The following is a 25502-nucleotide window of genomic DNA, read 5'->3' on the forward strand; positions in this document are numbered from 1 at the left end:
GATTATAAGTAGACTTTTAGGTTAGGATTAAGGTTGGGGTTAGTTTAAGTTTACATCTACTTGCAAAGTTTCTTATAGTCAGTTAAATGTCTGTTGAAGAAGCAGTGTCAGCAGATATTAAGCAGTCTACTAATAACCAAATGGACGATCAAAACAAAGTGTTACCAAATATTTTTGAGAAATGTGTCTAAAAAATATTTTAATGAATAAATCATGGTTCATCAAACACGCACTAAAATTTATACTAAATGCATGAAAAATTAAAGAGCAACATACCGCATACACAATAATAATCATGTAGGTCTGAGGCTTTATAAACATCTATAAAGAAGCCTACAGATAATTAACTAACTAGACATAAATAACTAACTGGATATAAAAATCGATATTTCAGTGTTATTAGAGGTCCAATTTTTATATACAAGTTCAAGAACAACTTATGTGAAAAAGGTGTGAAAACTTAGGTGTGAAAAACATGCAGTTATTAGTGAATAAGACCCAATACAAAACTGACTCTTTTTCTAAAGTAAGCTTGAAATCCTTAAACATACAAAAATCTAAAGATGCAGTTACAAAAAATATGGAAATGAAATTTGTCAAATAATTTTTCTCATGAAGTCGAACCTTCCCAAGTTTCCCAAGTTCACCTTAACGTGTGGCAATATGTCAGTACAGTCTGTGCATAGCAAGCACCATTTCTGTGCCAGACTGAATTTTAATTCACAAGAGAGACAGTGTGTCTGAGACAGAATAGTTTATCATGCGCGTTACTTGGCATGATGTGATTGGTTAATTATGGGATCGTATAATGGTGCTGTAATTCTTAAGAACTCAATGTTTTAAAGCCTAATGTCATAATCAATCTTGATGTTTGAAAGAAAGGGTTTTAAGAGCTCTAATTGGAATACATTGTGATTGTTGTCTGTCAGAGTATCATGTCAATAATTCAAAGGCCCTTTGCTTGCTCAACTTTATTAACAAGGCAGAACAGTGACACAAAAAAGAACCCGGCTCTTCTAATTCACTCTCTAATTGAGTGCAGTGCAGTGATTGATTTTGGCAATTGGGGTTAATCAGCGTGCCATTTAAAAAACATAGTGTGTTTGTGTATGCGGATTCTAATCAACATGTATTATATATTTAAAGTGACTAAATACTGTTGACGTCTGCAAAGCAAGTTATTGCATGTACAAGTTTGCTTCTCAAAACATACGCTGAGAATGAATTAAGCAGCATTATTGTAATGGTTTGGTATTTTGTGGCTTTGTTTTTCAGTAACAATAATGCTTAATGGAAACACCAAGATGCACATACATTTTAAAAATGTGCATTAAAAATATGCTCACAATTGAGTATAGGATGAACTTTTTCTTCAATAAGGAAAGATTTGCATAAACTACTATGGAAACTACTGAATAAATTTCAATGTGCATCAACAAAATCATGTGATTTTGCTTTAACAGATCATGAGATTATAAAAATAGACACAATGGGACAGCATTAATGGACAAAACACCAGACCGACCACATTGTAAAATATCTGAAATGTTGTTTTGGTCTTTCTGAAATCCCTTAGCCAAAGTCTGTCATCAAAGTGTTTTGGTATTATTACCTCCACTCCCAAAGAGCAATCTTTCGCCTCCAAAAGCCAACGTGTTCATCCAGTTTCGTTTTCTAAGACTCTAGTAATTTATTATATAATAAAAAAAGCCCCACAATGGCTTTTCCAGCAAATCCCATTTTTCTTTTTAATATTTGCTGCCAGTTTTTCAGGCAGTGACTAATTTGTTCTGTTTGACTCACTGAATTGAATGTTTTATATTTCAATATTTCAGTTTTGCGCACAAATCTAATTTACATCTTCGGATTGAAACATTCATTTCCCTTATTTAGTCCCTTATTTATTAGGGGTCGCCACAGAGGAATGAACCACCAACTATTCCAGCATGTTTTTTTTTACGTAGCGGATGCCCTTCCAGCCGCAACCCAGTACAGGAAAACACCCATACACTCTCAAATTCACACACTCATACACTATGGCTATTTAGTTTATCCATTTCACTTATTGACCTTATTCTTCAATGTGGAAGTGCACTCATTTTTGTGATTGTTTTAGAACTACCGATTAAGTTGCCTATGGGAGAAATGACTAGGAATAATAAACGCCAGAAAACGATCAAACTACTTGCTCTACAAACAAGTGTGTTTATGACTACAGACAAAGCAGAATAATATAATAAGAAAATATCAGTTTGCAACATTAAGCAGCATAACAAGCTGTTTTAAATGTCTAAAAATGAATGGAAGTGAATGAGACCGTAAGTCTCGAGCTAAAAAGATTCAAGTGACTACGCCTGCTCATATGTGAAGAATAAGGGCAATACCACATGTCTTTGGACGGTGGGGGAAACTGGAGCACCTGGTGGAAACCCATGCAAACAATGGGAGAACATACAAACTCCACACAGAAATGCCAACTGACCCCGCCGGGACTCGAACCAGCGACCTTCTTGCTATGAGGCAACAGTGCTAACCACCTTTTCTTCTTTTGTTTATTTTTCCCACAGCCTGGTTGCGGATGTGGTGGTGTTCAACTCCTCGTTCAACATGGAATCCTTTCTCATGTCCATCTCCACCTTCATGAAGACCATGCCTGATCATCGACCCAAAGATCTGGAGCGGCTCATCCGTCCCAAGTGTCACGTCCTCCACTTCCCCATTCGCTTTCCCGATGTCACAAGGTCTGTCCTTACATCCCTCACCACAGCCTTCCAGGGATCACTCCTCCACTGATTAAAAAATGCGCTTGCGAGTTCACTCTTAATCCGCCCCCAAAAGCTGATCGCGTATGCAAGCGTGGTTAATGGCGAGTGGGCAAAGTTGTGTAAGAAAGTGATTAGAATAGACAGCTTTAATATCCTGTGTGGATCACTTGACACGCTCCGGCTACAGATACGTGCTTGTGCTCGGGCGAACATGCACACACATACACAACATGCCCATTGGGACAGGAAGCGATTTCTTTGTGTCATAGTCTGTTTGACTGTAGATATTTGTGTTTGATTTTTGGAGCAGTCCATGATGTAGTATTAAAATTAGAGAGGATTTTTATTTATTTATTTATTTTTTAACTCTGAGCATTTCATCTGCAGCGAATGTCAAGCAAATCAAACTGAAATCCAAAGAGTTTTATTGGACAGGTTATTAAAATTCACCACGTTTCCCAAAACAGAACGTATTTGTATTTATCTTTGGCTCATGTGGATGCATGCAGTTGTAGCTGCAAACTCACAATTCATTCTGAATCTATTAATTATGTATTGTTTTTTAATTAGTTATTATGACTGCATATTTTTGCTATTTAAAATCTAATCCTGGATGATTGGAGGACACAACCAGCTGAAAGCAAATATTTTAAATGCACTACATGCTTTACTTTTATTTGGGGTCTGCTTTTTGCTGTTCTTTTAAACCCTACAGCTTTAAAATCTCTCTGTGTTGTGTTTGTCGTTTTGACTCGTGCAGTCCAGATTGGCTTCAGAATTTGCCTCTCGAACTGTCGTCTTGGATCAGCGAGCATGGGTGGTGCTTTTTTCATAGCCCTGTTCCAAAGCAATGTCAAGAATAAGTCGGCTAGAAGCGACTCCACGGAGGGGCCTGCTTCTTATTAGATTTCTAATGAACAGCAAGCAGGATCCGAAACGGGTGGAACAATATTGGTAATTCATTTTGATTCAAGGCATTCTTGGTTTGGCTTATGTGTGCTGGTTTCAAGATTAGAGAGACTGTAAGCATGTAGTGCATTTCACATCCTCCCTTAGCTGTAAAGCAGACTTTGTTGTTTTGATACGCATGTTGCTAGTGAATTAGAAATCAGTTGCGGATCGGTTGCAGAATTGGTAATTGTCGTTGTTTTAAGAGATCAGTTTGTGCACATGCCAATATATTAATATCAATTATTTATATTTAAATATGAAATATTGATTGAACACTTTTAAAAGCATTTTATGGATTGTTCCATCTAGTAGACGTAGATGTGCTTAGTTTAATTTTCATTCATATACCAAAACTATCTTGTCAGCCATATTTATTGTTAGAGTCAATTATTGACATGTTAAAAGACTATTTGAGGACAGTGCTGCTCCAAAACACAAGTTATTTGTCATTTAAAATTTTTTGACTTTGTGACTAATAATCTTTAACATAATTTGCAATTAATCAAATTTACTATTGCTATTTTATATGTATATATCTATATTTGTATGAATCTTTTATATAATTTGCTGTGTGCAGATTAGAATTTACATAAGTATATGTAAGACAATGAAACATTATTTTACCCATTTTATTTTCACACAAAAAATATTTATTTGAAACATTAATGGACTTGCTTTTAATATCCTAGGAATGTACATTATATAAAAATCCGGGTGCTCGGGTTTCCCCCACAAGTCTAAAGACATGCGCTATAGGTGAATTGGGGAAGCTAGATTGACTGTAGTATATGTGTGTGAATGAGTGTGTATGGATGTTTCCCAAAGATGGGTTGCAGCTGGAAGGGCATCCGCTGCGTAAAACATATGCTGGATAAGTTGGCGGTTCATTCCTCTGTGGCGACCCCAGATTAATAAAGGGGCTAAGCCAAAAAGAAAACAAATGAATGAATGTATTATAAAATATTTTCAGAAAATTCTTATTTGTTGCAAATAAGTTTATTTGACCTATTAGTCATTTAAATCTGAATCATATGTTCTATGAAATGTGTTTGCCCCATCATAAATGTGTCGTGTCACGTATTAACATAACATCTTTCTATTTAATATGTTTGCAGTCTATAACTTTTTATCTTCTCTTTGTACTTTTGATAAGTAAATCCAAAATGTTTATCTCCAGGTCTGAGTGAGGCATGTTTTCCATTATCCCTCAGATACTTTTTTTTTTTTTTTTGCATTAGTCAGTACATCATTGGTTGACAAAATCAAGATTTTTAATGCAACATCCAGCCGCTTTGTGTTTTCAAGTTTGTTTTTCATCATTTAGATGAGCCAGAGTAGCGCACACCGCTAAGGTCACGTTTCAGTGTTTGTCATCACTAAAACAGCTGCATGTGCTTTGTTGTATCTTTCTGAAATGCACCTATATTGATAACATGCCTCTTTCTTTCTTAGGGAAAGTACTTGCAGTTTTGTTTTAGAGATGCAAACTAAATTCAAAGGCACTATATTGATTGAAAATGTTTGATGCCCTAAATTTTGCAAAGCTGGGGAGTAAATTCAACAGTTGAGACTCCTTTGTATACAATATTTGAATAGGCTCGGAATGTGATGATACTGTACCTTGTGTTTTCAAGGTATACCAAAGTCAAGGATTTTAAATCGCCAAAATTTTCTGTAAGATTTTTATTTTTTTATAGCACAACAGCATCTCCAAAAGAAAAGATATCCAAACATGCTGTTTTAAATTGTAAAGAAATTTGTGTTCTTGAAACTAATGAAGACAGCAGAAGTCAATAATTCATTAGAATTTTTAGCCTCACATGTTTACTGTACCAAAATATTTTAAATGTGAAACAGTGATATTTTTATCCAAGGTTATCATACCATCAGAATCTTATACTGGCACTAGACATGGGATTCTGACGGCATGATAACCTTGGGTAAAAATATCACGGTTCTACAATATCATGGTATTGTAATTACTGCTCTAAAATATTTTAAAGGTCTGGGTAAAAAACAACAACTTTTCCCCATTGAACATGATATATATTTTTAAAATTTTAAATATTTTGAAACAATAAATGTCAGGCTAAATAATTAACAATAACAAGTTATTGACTTCTGCAGTCTTCATTATTTTTAAAAACACAAATTTCTTTTCAACTTGAAAAGGCATCTTTGGATATATTTCTTTTCTTTGGATATAAAATAAGACACAGCACTGTTCAGCTCTACAGCATGCTGAATGTTGGTTTATAAGAGATTTGTTTATTTTTTCCTGAATCATTGTAGCTTGTGATGTGAAGGGTTCTTTGCTACTGTTGCCCTAAAAATCGTCGTAAAAAAAAAAAAACGTACAAATACCATAGAGACGGTATAACAGTAAATTTTAACAGTTTTAAAACTTTGACTTTTCAAAACCTAGGTAAACCTTAAATCGGTTATCGTTTCATGCCTGTTCATGATCTATTACACATTATAACAGCTAATGTAAAAAGTGAAAATGATTTATCATTTAAAAATAACAATTCTAGGAAAGTTTTCATTAAAAAAAAGCCTTATTTCATAATATTATTACTTTTTTAAAACATGTTTAAAAAATTCTTATATGCAAAACATATTTTGATAATACATATTAGAATAAACATTATGGTACAAGTACTATAGTAACGTTTTAAAACTTCAGTTAAAAAATTTTGGGGGGAAAAAATTGGTGCATTTATTGTGTATTGTAATAATGTTTGTGAGAAACAATTCAAAGTAACTTTGAAAGAACGTTCTATCGACGTCACTACAAGAATGTTTTTTCTTAACATATACCCAAAAACCTTTCTCGAATATCTCCTGAATTCTGGACTGACTAGTTGCTTGTGATGTGGAGAGTCCTTTTCTACTGTTGCCTTAAAAACTCAATAAAATAGTCATTAAAAACAAGTAAAAAAAACCCACAAAACTTACAAATACCTTAAGAACGGTACAACAGAAAATTGTTGAAGTTTTAAAACCTTGACTCAAAATCGCAGTAAATCTTAAAACCAGTTATCATAAGCTATATATAGAATCTTTTTTTAGTGTCAGTTAAGTGAAGAGCTGCCAGAAACATGTTGCTTCTGCTTCTACTTGTCCACCAATAGTAGGGCTGCGGGGAAAATATCTAATTGTGATTTTTTTTTTTGTTTTTTTTTTGACAGATATTTCGATTTGATTTGCGATTTAATTTTACAGTTAAGCGTCAGCTCAATAAACTGTATCGTACCTTCTTACTGCTAAAATCCAGCGAGTGTTACTGAAACTGAAAAGATAGTAACTAACTCCATATTTTATTCAAATTTGTTTATAAATATTCTGAAAATAAACACAAATTTTTCTCTGAAGCAAACAGTAGTGAGTTTTGGCGTTATCTCCTGCCTTCATGATGTTTTTTCATATGGTGTAACAGCTGCAAACAACTCTGAAATTTTACTTTGATGTTGCTTCCTACTAGATTATGTGTCATTGGAAATATTTTAGGTTTACTTTTTAGCACGACACTCCTCATACAGCCATCTGTGGTGATTTTTTTTTTTAGGTGCTGGTTGTTGTATTTCCTCATGGTGTGGCAACAATTCTGCGACAGCTCTTACAAATGATCTGTTTTTGTACGGTGTCTGTGACTTTGATACCAAAATATTACCATATTACCGACTTGTTGTTCTTTTTTGATATGAATTCATCTATTAATGCTTCTGAAGCGGCAGAAGCAATCATCCCACTTGTCCTCGCTTTCCTGTTTGTTTGTTTTATTGTGGGCTTTGCGCATAGTTCGGTTGCGCAATTCTGATTGGGCAGAATGAAAGTGTGCTCACTCAATTGGTTAGTAAAACTGTCACACACAGACGGCAGTCATGCATTTGCTCTGGGTGGAGGAAATTATATAATACATATATATTTCATATCGTGGTCTCTTGCGATTAGCTAATCATGACGTTTCAAATCGCGATTGCAATTCGATTTCGATTAATCACACAACCCTAACAAATAGCTTACAAGAGTTTATGCAAGAAACATTTAGCATTATATGAAGATTATTATTATTTATTTTTTATTATTAGTATGTAATGTTGGACATAACATTGCCAGTTTTATACTAATGCATAAACGTCACATCTTTTGTATTTTCTCAGCGAAAAGTCACTTTACAGGCTTTTCAAAGAGTCGTTTAGTTTTGTTATGGCACAGGAAACAAAAAGTGATTAATACATAATGATTATTGCATATAGCCCCTTTATGTGTGCTTTGTTTTTTTTTTTTTTTGAGGTGATGGATGCACCCCTACACTTTGTTGGGTGAAAAATTTGCCCTGTGTGTAAAATGTGGGTTAAGATGACATTAGTAATATTGGTCCACACTAGTGTGTGTGTGCATGTCTGCGAGTGTGTGTGTCTGTATCATGGGTAAGAGACGCTGTAAGTAAGCTGACACTGATGACGCAGGGCTCTCGCCTACAGTGTTTCTCAGCTCATTTTCAGATGGTAATTCGCCCCTTTCCAAAGCAAACTCACAGAGTGTAAGGAAACGATTATATGCATGGCCGGCCATCCGTCAACATGCCCTGGGTTCTTTTCTCTGCAACCAACTTTGTCCAAGCCTTTTAAGAATTTAAAAATATTCCCAGAGACAAACAAGAGAAGAAACGGAGTATTTGATATGAAATACCTCGCAGGTAGGCTCCCTTGTTTATGTGCTTTCTTATTTCTTTTGTTCTCTTTCTCTCCGCCAAAATAAAGAAGAATAAGTAAATTATGAAAATGTGGCTACGTGGTCATAGCATATTCTCAATAGATGCTGTTAAATAAAAGAAAATGAAGGAAAGTCGGAAAGATGTCTTGAATACTAATAGAAAGCATCATGAAAAGACAGCATAGGAAGGCTAGCATGAGGAAACTCCCTTTAAAGTAAATAAAGTGCAGGGTTAGCCCGCAGTCGCCATACCCATTTAGTGGAGAAAAATAAATAAGGTAAAAGTAACCTCAGAATGAAAACATCTTTTGTAATATCTCATTGAATGTAGCGTAATCTCCATCTCTCTAGCAGTGTCCTTTGGATCAACTTCATCAGACCTCACTTATTAATTGGCTTTCTGCTTATAGCTGTAATTCAATCGCGATTGACCCTAGTGAGCAGGAGCCCAGCTGAGAGAGGCCATACCACATCATCAATCACTGAAATCCACAACGCTGGTGGCCCCTATTAAAGGCCAGGCTTTGTATTAAAACACAACAGGCCGACTGGGCATGTTTGCATTAAGTCACATGATGGTCAGGTGTCCTTTCAGGAATTTCAGCCCTACGGAGCCGCCACATCACAAAGACACTCCTGGAAGGACTCAAATGCAATGCTGCTCTGATTTCCATTGTTCTCCGCTCTGGCAGAAGAGCGAGTTTGGTTTCCATAGCACTTAACTGGCATCAGATGTGTGCAGAAAGTCCCGATCGCAGTGCTAAGATTGATGGCCAGCACTGTATTGATCTAAAACAATGACAGTTGCTCCTTAGGACGGGGACCGCAATGCTGCTATCAAGCTCATCGAGGGGAAAATCCATGGCAGGAATCTCTCGCTGGACTCTCGTTGTCAGGAGGACCAGGTTTTCATTAGCCCATTTAACTCAGCACAGATAACTGAAGCTACTTTTCAAAGTTGGTGGGGAAAAGAGGGTATTTGGCCGCTTTTTAAAAAGCAGTTCAAAGGCATGGATGTGACTCTCTGTACGACGGCCTGCCGCCAATGACTGACTGGCGGAGCGATTCTGTTACTGAAGCAGATGGCAGGATATCCTGCTGTAGAGATTGTCTCAGAATGGTTCAAAGGGAACAGCACAGTGGAAATTATGCGCCTTGGTCCCATATCGAAGTAATAAAGTCGCATCAAAGGCGCCGATTACCTTGTTACATAAAGCAGTGCCACGGCTTCATAGTGGCGTGGGTTACATTATTTAATCGAACTGACTCGACGTGTTGTTGTAGAAATGTGTGGGGAGCACTGAGTCGTGGGTTTCATCTTTAAGCGGCTAAGGAAACCATTCCAGTGTGTTGGAAAAATGTGCTGTTGGTCCAGCACTAGCGTGTTTGGTAAATGTGCATAACTAATAGAGCTGCTGATGTTGAACGTCTGCTAATTCTGCTTTTCGTGCTTGGAGGCCTTGATTATTGGTGGTCAGAAACTCATCACTTGGCACCCGAGCTCCAAATCCTCATGCGCCTTGCTACTCATCCTGTAGCGCTCTCGTTTTTGATTGCTCTTAAGCCTTAATGTGGGCAGGATGGGGTGATGAGGAGATGTGCTTTCTTAATCAAAACGCTGAGCGTTTAATCTTGTCGGTGAAACATCTGGCGGGCACCTTTTCTCATTTGTTTCTTTGACATCGGATTCCACCACCTCATGCTCCGAGGACGCTTTCAAAAGGGATCTCCATCCTTGTGGCACGAGGGCTCCTTAGTATATGCCCTGTGAAAATAATCCAATGGTAAAGCCCAAAGGTATGGCATGCGTCTGATCTCCAGATCACATGTGCCAGGAACGAACCACAATTGAGTCCATATGGTGCTTTCAAGTGCTAGGAGCGAACCGTGATAAATAGGAATGAATCAAGGATAAAGCCCCTGGCTTCAGAGAATTGTCCCAAGCAGCTGGCTAGTGGCCATCACTTTGGCTATGATGCAATCAGGACATGCAGGTATTTAAATAACACAAGTCAAAATGTGATTTCTTTGATTGTTTGATCTTCATGTAATCAAGTGTATCACCAGGTATACATTTCCCTGTCTCAAAAGAGGCTTCAAATGTGCACCCTTCAGAAACACTCACAGGACACTTGAAGTGAATGCTCTTAATACTCACTGAAGGGTGCAGAGCGTTACACTGTGCTAAATTTGAATTGAAAACACCCTGCATGAAGACATATGTCATTGCTACTTTATTATGCGTTGGACTTGGCAAAGAAGAAAAAAAACCCTCTGCTTGTAAACCATCGTGAAGCACTGAAAATATCCCATTTTTTGAGTGATAGTAAGTGATAGTTGACCTACAAAATTAACAATCAGCATTTACTCTCCTGTCGTTTTAAACATGTGTAACTAAATTTCTTCTTTGCAACTGACAGTAAAACATGACACTGAAAACATTGTTGAAACATTTTGACCCTTACTGTATTTACACCCAACAAAAATAAATAAATACATAAAATTATTAACTCTTTAAAAAAAAGTCCTTGTCTTCCACAGAAGATAGAGATCCATACAGTTAATGATTTGTCCTTTCATTATTTAAACCTGTGCTTGTGCTTTCTTGAGTAATTTCTTGATTGGTCACTTGTTTAAAGCTAAATAACAAATACAATTAAATTACATCAAAAATGTTTTGAATAACTCAGTACCTTTATTTAATCTGTCTAAGTGGTAAGAAACCAACATTTGATATAAAAACCATGTTAAAATTATAGTTATTCTGACAAATTTTAATTTTGTTAAAGAAAAAGAAAGTGTTAAAAATTAACAAATATATGCAGTATATATAAACATACTTAATATAAATACATATATACATATATAAACCTTTCGAATAAAAGAGCCAACTGAGTCATGCAATCATAAAATTACCATCATCTGTCTACACTCAAAAAAATAACTCATTGGATGAACTCCAATGAACTTAATTAAAGGCAGAATTGCCATCCAACAAATTAGTTTAGTACCAAAAAAAAATATCTTTACACAAGTGAAGGGCACCTATTTTTAAGATAAGTCTTTTGTGTCTCCATAATGTGTATGTAAAGTTTAACTTCAAAACACCCATCAGATTATTTATTATACCTTTCAGAATATTGGAATGTGTAGCTGTTTTTGTTGCCTGTGCCTGTGCTAGCTATGCCAACCCACTGTTCCCATGTGTCTGTCAGAGTGTTCCTCAACATCGCCTCAGCAGTGTCAGATAAACAGCACAGTGACAGACATGAAGGAAGCAGATCTCACCTAATGTTTGTGAAAAAAATACTACAGTAAGAACTTTCCCAATTATTTGCCAACTGCAACACACACACACACACACACACACACACACACAAACACACAGAGTGCACGTTTAACTGCGCTGTTTTTGCACGGCAAATGTGACAGGATACACGTTAATATTCACTGCTTTATGGATATAATGTTATGATGAGGTACCAAATAAACCTGATTTAATGTCCACAAACCAGGATTGAAGCGTCTTCTTTTATAATTGTACTGAGACGCGGCTGTGGTGATAAAGTAAAGACGGTAAAATTGCTGTACTGTTGTACAAACATGCACTGTTTTAAACTTTAAAACCTTTAAACTCTTTCTTGATCACATTTGATGATGATTGATGATCACAGTGAGCTCAACAGATCTATTAATCCCAGTTGAGCGCACATACTGTCTTGTTGATATGATCATACACGTTACTATGGAGGCATGTTAATACGCGGCTGTCAATCAATTCGGTGGGCGGGGAAACCGCACTCCTACTGTACGTCATGTTGCGGTCGGCCTCAAAATGGGAGGAATTTGCATCCTATTTTAATATCAGGAAATTTCAAAAAAGACACTTGTGTTTCTATCACTCCAATATGACTGTGGACACACTATACTAACACAGTTCTGTTCAAACAGCTTCAAAAAAATATTTTCATCATAGGTGCCCTTTAAAATAAATTGAGTTGGTTTATCGAAAAAAGTTAAAATACACTTGTATTTTTATTTACATAAACTCAAAGGTCTGATAATGTCATTTATGTCTATTATGTGTCAGACATTTCAAAGTTTCTGAGTTTTATTTGAAGTTATCCTAAACGACAAATAGTGCCATTTTAAGCATTTCATGAGTTACATATACACTAAAAATATGTTTGCTGCTTGTTTAAACTACTTAAAATGAGTTGAAACAACACAATTCCTATTTTTTGTGGACAACTTAATTGTTTTATGTTCAATCGACTGAAATTTGTAAAACCTATTAAGTTAGCTTAATCAATTTGTGTTGTGACAACATAGAGTTGTGTGGAACCCTGCATTTTTTACAGTATAGACTGGTGCTCACTTTCTTTCTCTCCATACTCATTAAGGGTTTGGAATGCAACCATTGTCTGGAAAGACAAAGACTTGAATTCCTTATGCCGAGGAATAAGGAATAAATTTATCACACCAGCTCAAAAATTAATATATATATATTTTTGCCATTTAGTTTGCGTCTGTGGAAATGCCACTTTTTTTCTTATAGCATGTTTTAGACATGTAGAGATGTCGAGGTTTTGTTTGAAGCGATCAGGCTGTTATGTGTCTGCTTCCCATGACAGATGTCATGGCTTGTGCAGTTGTGTCAAAATCTGCCCATTCTATGTCAGATTTGCTAAGCCATATGCACATTACATAATACGGAAAGTCTGTCATCGCTAACGCATTCCACAAGCCGATACGATCATATCCGTCATCTGCGTTGCATGAAAATGGGGCAATGCTGTAGTGTCGTTGGAAACCTCCACTGGCCTTCTGTTTGTTACCTCCTGTGACCTACTTTAGCTGTGCTGCATGTCAGTCTTTGTCATTAAAATTTGTCCCGCCGCCCTCTGAGGTAGGATATTTTCATAGTCGGTGTCACGTAGAGTTGACTAAAGTCCAGGATGTGTGGGATAGGAAGTTTGGCGTTTGACTATGAGGTCAGTTGGTAATAATGAATGTAGATGTTAATGTGCAGTAATGACCTTCTCTGTCCACATCTCAGAGGCTCTCTTCAGGTCTCCTGTGCCCATCATACCGGACCTCTGTCAGGCCATCCTACAGGGCAGCCACACTGATGAGACTAATGCTGGCCACGGTGCTTTCACAACGACACACTTGGCTGCATTAAACCTTTGCGTGATCGCTCGCTTTCAGTGGCTCAGTGGACAGAGAGTTGTGGCCATATTCAAGTTCAGGGCAAATTAGGCTAAATCTACAGCGTTTGTAAACAAAGAATGTAAATTATGTATAAGACAACTTTAATTTTAAGACAACTTTTTTATTTTATTGTATTAAAATCCTTCTGGAATAATTTAACTATTTACTTTTCATTACATTATAAATATATATATTTATTTTGGAATATTTATCATTTATCAAACTTAAACAGCTTATATGACTTTTTATCAGTGTTGTTGTTGTTTGTTTTTATTTATTTATTTATTGTACAATGAATGATTAGGGAAACAGTCATGATTGTAAATTATTAAATATATAATACAATTGTTGACTTGAATATAGCCTTAGTGTCCCACCAGTGACGTACACCAGTGATATACAGGCATATCGCACTGCTAGGAAAAAGACAGTCAGACAGTTGCAGCTGATCCAGAACGCTGCTGCCAGGATTCTAACTAAAACCAGAAAATCAGAGCACATCACACCTGTTTTCAGGTCTTTGCACTGGCTCCCAGTTACATTCAGAATAGATTTTAAAGTATCACTACTTGTCTTTACATCACTAAATGGCCTAGGACCTGAATACATTACATATATGCTCACTGATTACAAACCGATTACTCAGATCATTAGGATCAAGTAAATTAGAAATTCCAAGAGTTCATCCAAAAAAGGGATCCGCCTTTAGCTACTACACCCCCCGCTGCTGGAATCAACTTCCAGAATTGATCAGATGTGCTTCAACATTAGGCAAAGTCAAATCAAGACTGAAAACACATCTGTTTAGCTGAGCCTTTACTGAAAGAGCACTGTGCTATGTCCGACAGATTGCACTATTATCTCTTTCTTTTCTTTTTCATTCTTCAATACCCGGTTTTAACACATTATAATCCGTTTTTATCTGTTTTTAATTATTTTAATCAATTTTGTTTTCTTGTTTCTTTTATTCCTGTTTATGTAAAGCACTTCGAATTACCATTGTGTATGAAGTGTGCTATATAGCTAAACTTGCCTTGCCTTGCTGATATGACATTAAAACATAAATAAATAAATTATAAATATATACTTTTAAGTATAATTATTATATAGTATGTCCCATTTGGTTAAATGAATGGATCCCTACTTAATGAATTCACTACAGAATGAATAGTTTCTTTCTAAAACAAAACTAGCATTTTTTTATGGTATATGCGCTAATATGGGACTATAGTATAAAAATGCTTCTTAAAACATTAGATAGAGAGTTATATCAGGTTATCCGCGGGGTCTTAAAAAGTCTTAAATTTACTGAAATGTTGTGTTATATGTCTTAAATAATTTTAAACAGGTCTTAATTTTCCTCTGTCCAAGTAAAGCTGCCCAATCGAACTGGCATCTATCCAGTCACCGACAATTCATCTTAATAAGATCAGGGAAGGAAATTTTAAAACAATTGCACAGTTCCTCGTGATAATAACAGAGCAGTTTATCCCTTTACATGATCTTCCATTCATACAAAACGTATTTTTCCATCTTTAAAATAGCAAAAGTGGATTCGTGCATACCCTTAATGCTTTTGCGCCATGCGCTTTAGACTTTGTGCCTAGATCAGTAAAATAGAGCCCATTATGTTAAAAATAGTGTATACAACTAGAGTTATCTTGTTTTGACACATTGTCACCAAGAAATAACTGCATTTGATTTTTATTTATTTTATTTTTTTTTTGTGACAAGCAAAAAACAATCTATTGACCCAACCAGGCCATTAGAAATAATCATTAGTGTTGAGCCCTATATGTCTAAAATTTCATTCATAATGGTCTTAAAAGGGTCCTAAAAAGTCTTAAATTTGACTTGATAAAACCTGCAGAAACCCTGTGCAATTTTTAATTTTCACAAAGCCATGTTACCTATGATACATTTTCCATTTGCAGTTTTGAACAATTTCATGGACGGATGAGAACAAAAAAAAAATCACACTTAAAAAAAAAATCACTTAATTCACTGTTTGACAATAATGGCATTCAATTCTTTGAATCTGTTTTCAAAATTTTACACTTTCTGATACTTAAAGCATTGCTTTCATGTAAACAAATGGCCAAAACCCATAAGGTGTTTCCATTTTTAGATAAAAGTTTGTGCAAGCATTCCCTTAAAGGGATAGTTCACCCACAAATGTATTATAATTAAGTCATTGTTCTTCTGGTAAACACAAAAGAAGACATTTTGAAGTCAGCTGGCTTTCATAATATTGTTTTTTTTTTTTTACTATGGATGTTAATGTTTTCAGAAACTCAATATTATGAAAGATTTCATGAAATAAAAGATTTGCTACAACATGTGAATATATTGTTTTAAATTAGAACCAATTAAAAAAATGGATAACTTCTTACCCAACTGTCTGCTCAAAAAATGCCTGACAACTTTTACTATATGGTATTAATCATCATTATGAAAGGCATGTTGTGGATTGATGATAGCTTGTAATAAACCCAGTTGCATTAAGCTTTGCAGAAGTACCCAGAAGAGCTGCTGGAGAAAGTTTGCAGCGCTCACACGTAGCTCTCTGCACTTCTGAGCCGTCGCAACGGCCAACCTCAAGATCAATGGAATTTTTCATTAGCCTGGGAAAAAGAGACCGCTTGTGATTATTGCCAATAAAGGAAATTAGATGAAATGATTTTTGACTTTGATTTTCTTTCCTCCCTCTTTTCCCCCAACCATCCTTTCACATTTAATCAAATGCAAGGTAAAAGTCATCACTGAAATTGCGCTTGATTTATAAATAAGCTAATTGGTGGCGTTCTCTCTCTCCTGTCGGTGGACACGGCTGCGTTTTTATTGCCTAGTCAAAACCTCCTTGGGTAATTTTCAAAATGGCCCTTGAAATGAAATTTTCCTCCCAGCTTGCGGGGCAGCTCCATCGCTCATACCTTGCCTCCACCACCTTCTTGTCATCTCTTTAGTGCAGCTTTTAATGTAGCCTGGCTCTCCTGTCCACATCTGTTAGTTCATTCATCCATTGAAAAGAAAACTCTTCCCTGGCACTTTTATCAATGGCTAATCTAATGGAGGTGAACTGTTGAGTGTCTGCCCTCACTGATACTCTCTGTCTTTTCTCTAGGACGTTTGGAGAATAATAATGCTATCGTTTCATATTCACATGCCCACCGATTGCATATTTACCGAGATGGATATGGAATTAGAGCATTGCGTCTGAAACAGCAACTTCAAAAGATCAAATTGCGAATGCTCTGTGTACATTTATTTTGTGGCTTAACAGCTTTCTTTGAAGGTTCTTCCGTTCAAACCACAATTTACCTATCTGCGTTTGACTAACGCTTCCACAACTTGTTTTCATCTAGATGAAAGTGCAGTCAAACACATGCATGCTTGTGTCCTGCACACGGAAATGCCTTTAAAACAGTTGCAAAGATACAGAACCAAAGAGAAAAGCTGCTTTCTCCTCTTGCGTTTTGTCATTTATGATTGGTACCCAAATAACTCGCAAAAAGTGGGTGGTAGAAGTACACCCAGCATTGTGGTGAGTGGAGGCAGCCGTCTGTATGTAACTCGCAAAGAAACTCTCTTTACACTCCACTGCCTTTACAGCCGCTTTTGTTTTGAAGTCGATGAGTTCTCCAGCACTTGGAAGGATCCATGTATATTATAAACATATTGTGGGAAGTCGTGCTAAATCGGTTAGTAGTTCGTCATGTTGTATTGCTTGCCTCCACCACAGAATCTTTGGCTCACTGAAATACATGTATATGAGTGCCTTTTAGGACATCCACTTTATGCAAGTCAATTTAACGACCTGTGCTTGTTTTATTTTATTTTTATTTTATTTTATTTTATTTTATTTTATTTTATTTTATTTTATTTTATTTTATTTTATTTTATTTTATTTTATTTTATTTTATTTTATTTTATTTTATTTTGTTTTGATTTGTTTCATTAATTTAATTTAATTTGATATTGAAATTTATTTTAATTTAATTTTTTTTAGTAGTAGTAGTATTTATTTTAAGTTTTATTAATATCAAGTATTATTTTATAAGTTGTTTTTATTATTTTATTTTATTTTATTTTAATAAGTATTTTTTTTACCATTAGTAGTAATTATTTTAAGTATTATTAATATCAAGTATTATAATTATAAGTAGTTTTTATTTTTTATTTTTATCAGTTTTTATTTCATTTTATTTTATTATTTTATTTTATTAATTTAAGTATTGTTTTTTACTATCAGTAGTATTTATCTTATGCATTATTAATATCAAGTATTATTTTATAAGTAATTTTTATTTATTTGTTTTGTTTTATTAATTTAAGTATTGTTTTTTTACCATTAGTAGTATTAATTTTAAGTATTATTAATATCAAATATTATGATTATAAGTAGTTTTATTTTTAATTTTTATCAGCTTTTATTTTATTTTAGGTTTTGATTTTGATTTGATATATCAAATATTATAAATATATATTTTTTATTTTAAATCTATTTTTATTTAAATTTTCTTAATTTAGATTTGATTTAATATTTTATTTTTTGTTTTTAGTTTATTTAGTTTTATTTTATGATATTTGTTTTATTTTGATTTAGCAATTTGTTTTGTTAATTACATTTTTTGTTCTTTTGTTCTATTTTTTGTATTATTATTTTACTTTATTTAGTTTGTTTGTTTGTTATGTTTTTAAAATTAGTTTAATTTTCTCTGAATATACCTTATTATTGCATAGTGTTTTATGCAATAAAAATAAAATAAAGGATCTCACTGTAATGGAAAGTTGCATCAGCAGCCAAGCATTTGCTGTCAGTGATCTCCAGATCTTTGGACAATTATCTTGCGTTTTGCATATCTCAAGCTATTTTTATAAATGTTTTGACCCTTTTTAAACTAATTCAAACTGGACTAAAGATAGTCCATATATCTGTCGAATATCTGTCATCTCATACTGCTCACTTTGGGTAACACAAGGTTGGTTCTTCTTAGATTTTTACCAGTGCCTTCGGTTTTGCTCCACTGCAAAAAATAATAGTATGTCAGTAAGCATGGGGGAATCTCGCTCTGAAGCAGCTAATTGGCTCACGTCCATCACACAACCTACAATTAGGAGTCACGGTGCCGAGGAGGCAGAAAGAACCCAGAAAGTGCTCTCTGCGTTTTATGGATTGCTTTTGGCAGAGAATTACGTGAAAATGTGACTTGTTTTAAACTTCTTAAACTTGTAATAATCGTGGTGGTTGCAGAATACATCAGTCCGGTTGTGTGCCTGACATATTTTTATGGCTGGGGAGAGAGAAATGCCACATGAGGCCCCCTTTTTTCTTCTTTCTTTTTTTAAAATGTGGTTTTAGTTACCTTTTTTGTTTATTTTGCACAAACATGTAATGTTCTGACTGCTGTAGCATATGAATTATTCGCTTCTTATGCTGGTTTTCATTACAGAAATCAATGAAGGTTAAAGAAAAACATCTTTGAATTAGGAATGTGTTTACAGTTTCTTTTTTTGAAATCCTTTTTTCCAAAGTTTCTCTTATGTTGCTTTATAGGGCTTTTTTCCCTTTCGTCCTCAGATTCCTCCCTGCACACAAGCGTCTCAGGCATCCAGTGCGGTGTGATGATATCCACGCTCCGGCTGCTAAAAGCCATGTCCAGACATCAAGTCCAAGGTAGGAAACTAGCACTGAACACTACTTTTAGTGCAGAGCGTAAATGTGTACACCCTATTTAAAAAATATATATATTATTATCAGTTTCTAACTGAATATCCCCTTTACTGCCTGCTCTCCTAAATGGTTGACCATATTTTGACAGTTTTAAATAATGACTGTTAAAGTCATGTACAGAATGATTGTTGTAAATTTACAGGCATATCATTGTTGGTTTACAAAAAAAAAAATCAATCAAACATACTCCTGTTACACTACCAGACTTGATTTTGGTTTTATTGTTAAGATAAAAAACAAGAAAACATGTGAAATCTGAAATATTTTATGGCATACTTCAAAAAATAAAGATGATTTAGTGCTCAAAAATGTTTTATTTTGATTATGTTTTAAAATAAATCGGTCTTACACTTCTTATTTTCAGATTTTTCGTAATATATGTATTAATTCCGATACTTTTACTATAAACCAAAATGTCTATTATTTAGTAGAGGCTAATATTTTAGAAATTATGGGATGTGTTGAAAAAATTCATTGAGTGTGTTAACTAGCGACATTAGGAGCTTTTTTTTTCTTGGTGGGGCAGTTAAAGGGATATCTCACACAGGAATAACACCGGTGAGTGGGTTTGACAAACCACCTGTAAAAACACTTTTCTCTCTATATAAATCAGACACTTTACTTAAACTCCACCTTACAAGGACTCAACAAGGGAAAAAATGCTTACTTGTGAATGTAACACAAATAATATTTTGTCTTATATAAAAGTATGTCCTAGGCTATGTGTATAGTTTCAGTGATTATAGTATATGCACCGTTACAGTTAGTAAAATAAGATTACATCTCTGGTATGTTAGTTGTACAGGTTTAAAATAGCTTGTACGTCTAGTGGTGCATTCATATTTAGAAATATGTTTATTTATGTAGCATTGTGGTCCTGTGAGACACAACATTTTGTTCCACTGTATTTTCACACATGTAGTGGAATTACAATAAAGCTCAACTTGACTTCACTTGACTTTCATTATTATTATTATTATTTTATAAGATATCCATTATAATAAGAGTGTCACCTAACATCTTTAGGAATAGAAAGATAATACATTTTAATTCAAACTAAATATTGCATAAAAAATACAACTTACAAGCTTTTATGTAAATTGTATATACAGTTGAAGTCAGAATTATTAGCCCCTCTGTATATTTTCCCTAATTTCTGTTTAACGGAATGAAGATTTTTTAAAACACATTTCTAAATACAAAAGTTTTAATAACTCATTTCCAGTAACTGATTTCTTTTATCTTTGCCATGATGAAAGTAAATAATATTTTGCTAGATATTTTTTAAGACAACTAGTATTCAGCTTAAAGTGAAATTTAAAGGCTTAACAAGGCTAATTAGGTTAACTATACAAGTTAGGGTAATTAGGAAAATCTTTGTATATAACGATGGTTTGTTTTGCTTAAGGGGACTAATAATATTGACCTTAAAATGTTTAAAAAAATTAAAAAAAAAATGTATTCTAGCTGGAATAAAACAAATAAGACTTTCTCCAGAAGAAAAAATATGATCAGACATACTGTGAAAAACTTCCTTGCTCTATTAAACATCATTTGGAAAATATTTAAGAATAAAAAAAATCTCAGGAGGGCTAATATATTGACTTCACCAGTATATATGTTGTTTATCTTAATTTGTTTCCTCTATTAAAATTGCATTCAGCTTTGTCTTTGGTACTAATCTAATTGATATGCTCAAATATAATATTGTATAGCATCCTCTATCAAATATAAATTTAAAAGAAAGATCTGTGAGTGGTGTACTCATTTATGCTAGGCACTGAGTGTACTAAAACATTTATTGTGCAATTGATGAAACGAGCATGAAAATGTATATGACCTGATAATAAATCCCAGCAGTCACCCAGACTCCGAGCCACCTGAAAAGATGCTCAATGTGGCTGGAACAAATCAGTCCCATGAGCCCACCAGTGTCACACCACATCAGGAAACAGCGTCCCCTTTGTGTGGTCACGAGGGAGAGAAACTGCGGCCACTGCACATCGTCTGGCCACATCGCTGGTGAGACGCTCATGATAACATTACAAACATTTATTCATCAAGAGGTCATTTGAACATGCATTTATTAGAGAAAGTTTGGGTGGATAAAATGCTTTTAACATTCGGATAGTTCTTTTCAGTAATATTCTCAATATGTAATGGTAATTATGAATAATACATCTTCATTTATAATTATAAGGAATTATAAGTTCATTATAATTACAATATAAGGATATATATTTTTAAAACTTTTGGGCACATTTGATCTTATGCACGTGGTTGGAAAATATATAGTTTATTAAAACAAATGCTCTTACATCAGTTTGGGTTTGATAACATCTTTTACTTCTTTGGGAATAAAAGAGTACAACTCTGTATTGCCAAGACTAATTTCATATCTAGCTTTTAGATTTAGTCGTACTTAAATACACACAGTCAAATGTTATTTCAGAGTTCTGTGAATTTATTTTAATATTGCATTTTTGCATAATAAATATTAGAATAGTTGTAATATATTTTTCATGCACCTCAGATAGTAAACGTTTCAGATTTTATAAGAATTTATATTACATTCATTTATCCATTTATTTAATTATTTTGAACATTGTCTAAAACTGCCCTTACAATTTTTCATATACATTTTTGAATCTCTCATTTCTAACAGTTTATTGTACAGGCTCTTAAGTTAATAAAACTAATATGTTTTTTACATGTGTAAAAAAAGTGAAAACAATCATAAACTGTTCCAATTCAACCAAGGTGCAAATAAACAGTGTTGGGGAAAATTACTTTTGAAAGTAATGCATTACAATATTGAGTTACTTCCTAAAAATGTAACTAGGTACGTTACTTAGGTCATTTTTATTGTAAGTAATGTTACATAATGAGTTATTTTTGCTTTACTTTTTATTACCTGGCTAATACTTGATCTCTTTCAGCACTAGTTTTGTTTTCTTACTTTGTTTAATAGAGGAGCTCTGCAATTAGCAAGTTGTATAGCCTACACCTTCGTTTACCTTTAAAAAATACATCAAAAAAATATTTTAGCATAATGTTATCTGAGAACTTCCTGAGCCCAGAGTTATATGTGTTGTATATTAAGGATGCTCCGATCAGGATTTTTACAACCATTGCCAAGTGCTGATTCCTTGTCATGGTGATCGGCCGATGATGAGTACCGATTCTGATGCTTCCAGCTTTATAATGCATTAAGCACATTTACAGTATGATACTTAAGTGGAGATCTTGCCTTACCTCAGAGAATAAATGAAAGATGTTGCATGTAATTCCTTAAACATGTCACTTATAACCATTTAGTGTGATCATGTCATGGTGAGAAGAAACTTTACAAAACAAAACAGATAAAACATTTAAAAAACTGACAAGAAAAATCACTAATAAAGCAATTTGGAAACATTGCAAATAATGGAAGAAGAATTTAACATTCCTCAATGAAGATTGGAGCGCATAAACAGTAAAATGCACACCTATAAATCCATTACTTCTTTAATAAGAGGAAATAGGTCCATAAACTACTGCTTATTACAATACGCACATTACAATAAGTTATATTATTAAATATTTAAGTTTTAAAAAATTATTATTTTTTATTTCCCTAATATTTTCAGCCAGGATTTAATGAAATTGCAGTATTGTTGAAAACACAGAATATTCAGTTCTGATATGTACAAAGATTTCAGTTCTTATGTGTCCTCTGCTTGTAAACCTGTAAACAAACAGTTGTGATTGGTTCATGAGATCAGCCAGATTAGTGAGTACCGATTGAGTCTTGAAAGGTGATTATCAGCCAATAGCAATCTCTAGCAGATCAGATCAGAGCATCCCTACCATATATACAGATTATTGAAAGTTTAAAGCAATGTGTTTGCTACTTTTGTACTATTTGTCTTAAGTAAAACCATTGTCTGTCGAGACAATCCCCTTTTCCTTTTCTCCGATGTGTTTAAAATAATGAACACATTCTCTCATTGACTGCGTGATTCATTGTGACTACTTAAATTTTAATTCAGCAATTTATTTTTTAAAGCTAATTAATTAAACTAAAAGTAACTCGCATTACATTTTCAAAAAAGTAATTCAAATATTATTGTGTTACTTTACTCGTTACTTAGTAATACTATTATGTAACTCACGTTACTTGTAATGCGTTACCCTCAGCACTGCAAATAAATAAAGGAACCAAATACCTACATATAATAATGGAAGGTTCAGAATGAAAAAGTTGTCCATCATTTTCATTTGGATTTTTTTTCACTGTTAATTAAACAAAGCTCTCACTCAGAACTGTAATGTGAGGACCTTGTTTCTCAGCAGACTTCAAACATGTGCAACATGAAAGCGCCTCAAACATCAACCTGTATACAACTATCATTCTGTGAGTTATTAGCTTTGGACTGTCCCGGGAATTGTTTGACAGGACGGCAGAGGCATGGAAAATGGATAACATGCTTGTTTCGGTACAACATGCATAGATAAGCCAGTGGTCCAAATCAGTTTTTATGTGTCCAGCAACCCCCTCGATGCTTGTCTAATACATCTCAGCATCATCTCAACGCAATCTTGGCAAAACGCACCGCTAGAATATAACCAGTGACATCAGCACTTGATTCCTTTCAAGAAAAAAAAGTCTTGCATGAACAGAACCAAGAAAACAGGAACAGAAGAAAAAGTCTGCGCCGTTGAGTTTTGTTCACAGCGACCGATGGGGGAGGGATGAGAAAATATTTTATTGCCCGCAGGATTGCTCTGTGGTTTTTGTTGAAGTTTAAATATCTTCCACTCCCCATATTTTAGACCTCCTCTTGGCATGAGTGGAAACCAAACAGCATTGTATCTCTACCTCATCTGCCATGGGCTGAGAAAAAAAGAAAAAAAAAAGAAGCTGTTGCTCAAGCCACATATTTCTCCCATGACTCTTTGCTCATCTCTTGGCAATGGCGATATGTTTCCTTACCAAAAAACACCCATAAATCAGATTAACAACCGAAAAGACCACCGGTGTGGAAGTTTGATGCTGGCACAGGGATTGTGCAATGTTTGTTTGTGTTATGTATCTGTCATTCACCTACTCTTGTATCAGTAACAAAAGCGCCCATTGTGTAATCTCTTCAAAACTGAGCAAAACACAGATGGATTAGCGCTGTTAACATCCGCGCTTCGTAAACGTTGGCTTTGGTCCGAGTTAAATTGGGATTTACACAGGGCGAGAGCTGCTGGAAAAATAAGAAGGGGTTTGGATTATCTCTAACAGTGTGTCCCATTTCATCCTTTTTCCTTTTCCCCCCCCCCCAGCCTCTCTTTTTGTCATCAGCACTGGTTGCAGATTGTTAATCTCCATGTGGCCTGGATAGGTCTTCATCTGTTGGATTACAGGACTGTCTTATTGCAGGCGCTGACTGGGGCGTATGGTCAGACAGGGCAGCTGTTTGCAGGTGCATGTGATGAGGGCTTACATTTGCTTCTGAAAAGCTCATTTATTTAAGAGGCCAACCTTGTTTTTTCACGGTGACCAACAAGCACATGTTCTTTAAAAAAAAAAAAAACTGTAGTGAAGACATTTACTAAAGTACACCATCAGACAGTCACATGGGCTAGCATGGGCTTTCCCTCTGCTGGACCTTTGTCTTTCAGCCGATTATGCTCTGCAGGCAATTACGCAATGTTAGTTTTTTTTTTCTTTTCCTGTGGCCTGTCTTGAAATCCAGACATATTTTTGTATCTCAGACTGTGCAGCAGGCACTAATGACCAAGTAAAATAAGACGCGGGCACTGACGCATCACCACACTGTGTTGGCACAGATCGTGGCTGCTTCTGCAACTCCTCCTGCACCAGAGCCATGCCGCCGAGACCCCCATTAGAGAGGGACGCCACTTGGAAGAACATGATATGCTGGAATTTTGAAAACGGCACAAAGGATTTCAACCCGGCTTATGAGCGAAGGCAGAGTTTTTGTAAAAATGTTTGATGTTTGCACACAATTAAAACTAATGAATCAGGGTCAAGTAACAGCAGAGAAGTGGAAATCGAATCGTTTACTGACAGTCGAGTCATAATTCAAGACGTCAGCACATACATTTTCGCATTCATGTGTGTGTAG

General features: G+C 34.7%; 1 protein-coding gene across 3 annotated transcripts in view; it reads left to right on the plus strand.

Annotated features, from left to right (window-relative positions):
* Window positions 1-25502, plus strand: part of gtdc1 (glycosyltransferase-like domain containing 1) — a 75085-nt gene that overhangs the window by 28618 nt on the left and 20965 nt on the right. The window contains exons 4-6 of one of the 3 annotated variants that reach the window (XM_056465752.1): window positions 2568-2741; window positions 19231-19326; window positions 21241-21405. In XM_056465752.1, coding sequence (XP_056321727.1) covers window positions 2568-2741; window positions 19231-19326; window positions 21241-21405 — 435 coding nt within the window. The remainder of the gene's footprint in view (window positions 1-2567; window positions 2742-19230; window positions 19327-21240; window positions 21406-25502) is intronic. The other 2 variants (XM_056465753.1, XM_056465755.1) reach the window with 2 other exon arrangements.

Source organism: Danio aesculapii, chromosome 9 (assembly GCF_903798145.1).
Source record: "Danio aesculapii chromosome 9, fDanAes4.1, whole genome shotgun sequence".
NCBI classification, from domain to species: Eukaryota; Metazoa; Chordata; class Actinopteri; order Cypriniformes; family Danionidae; genus Danio; species Danio aesculapii.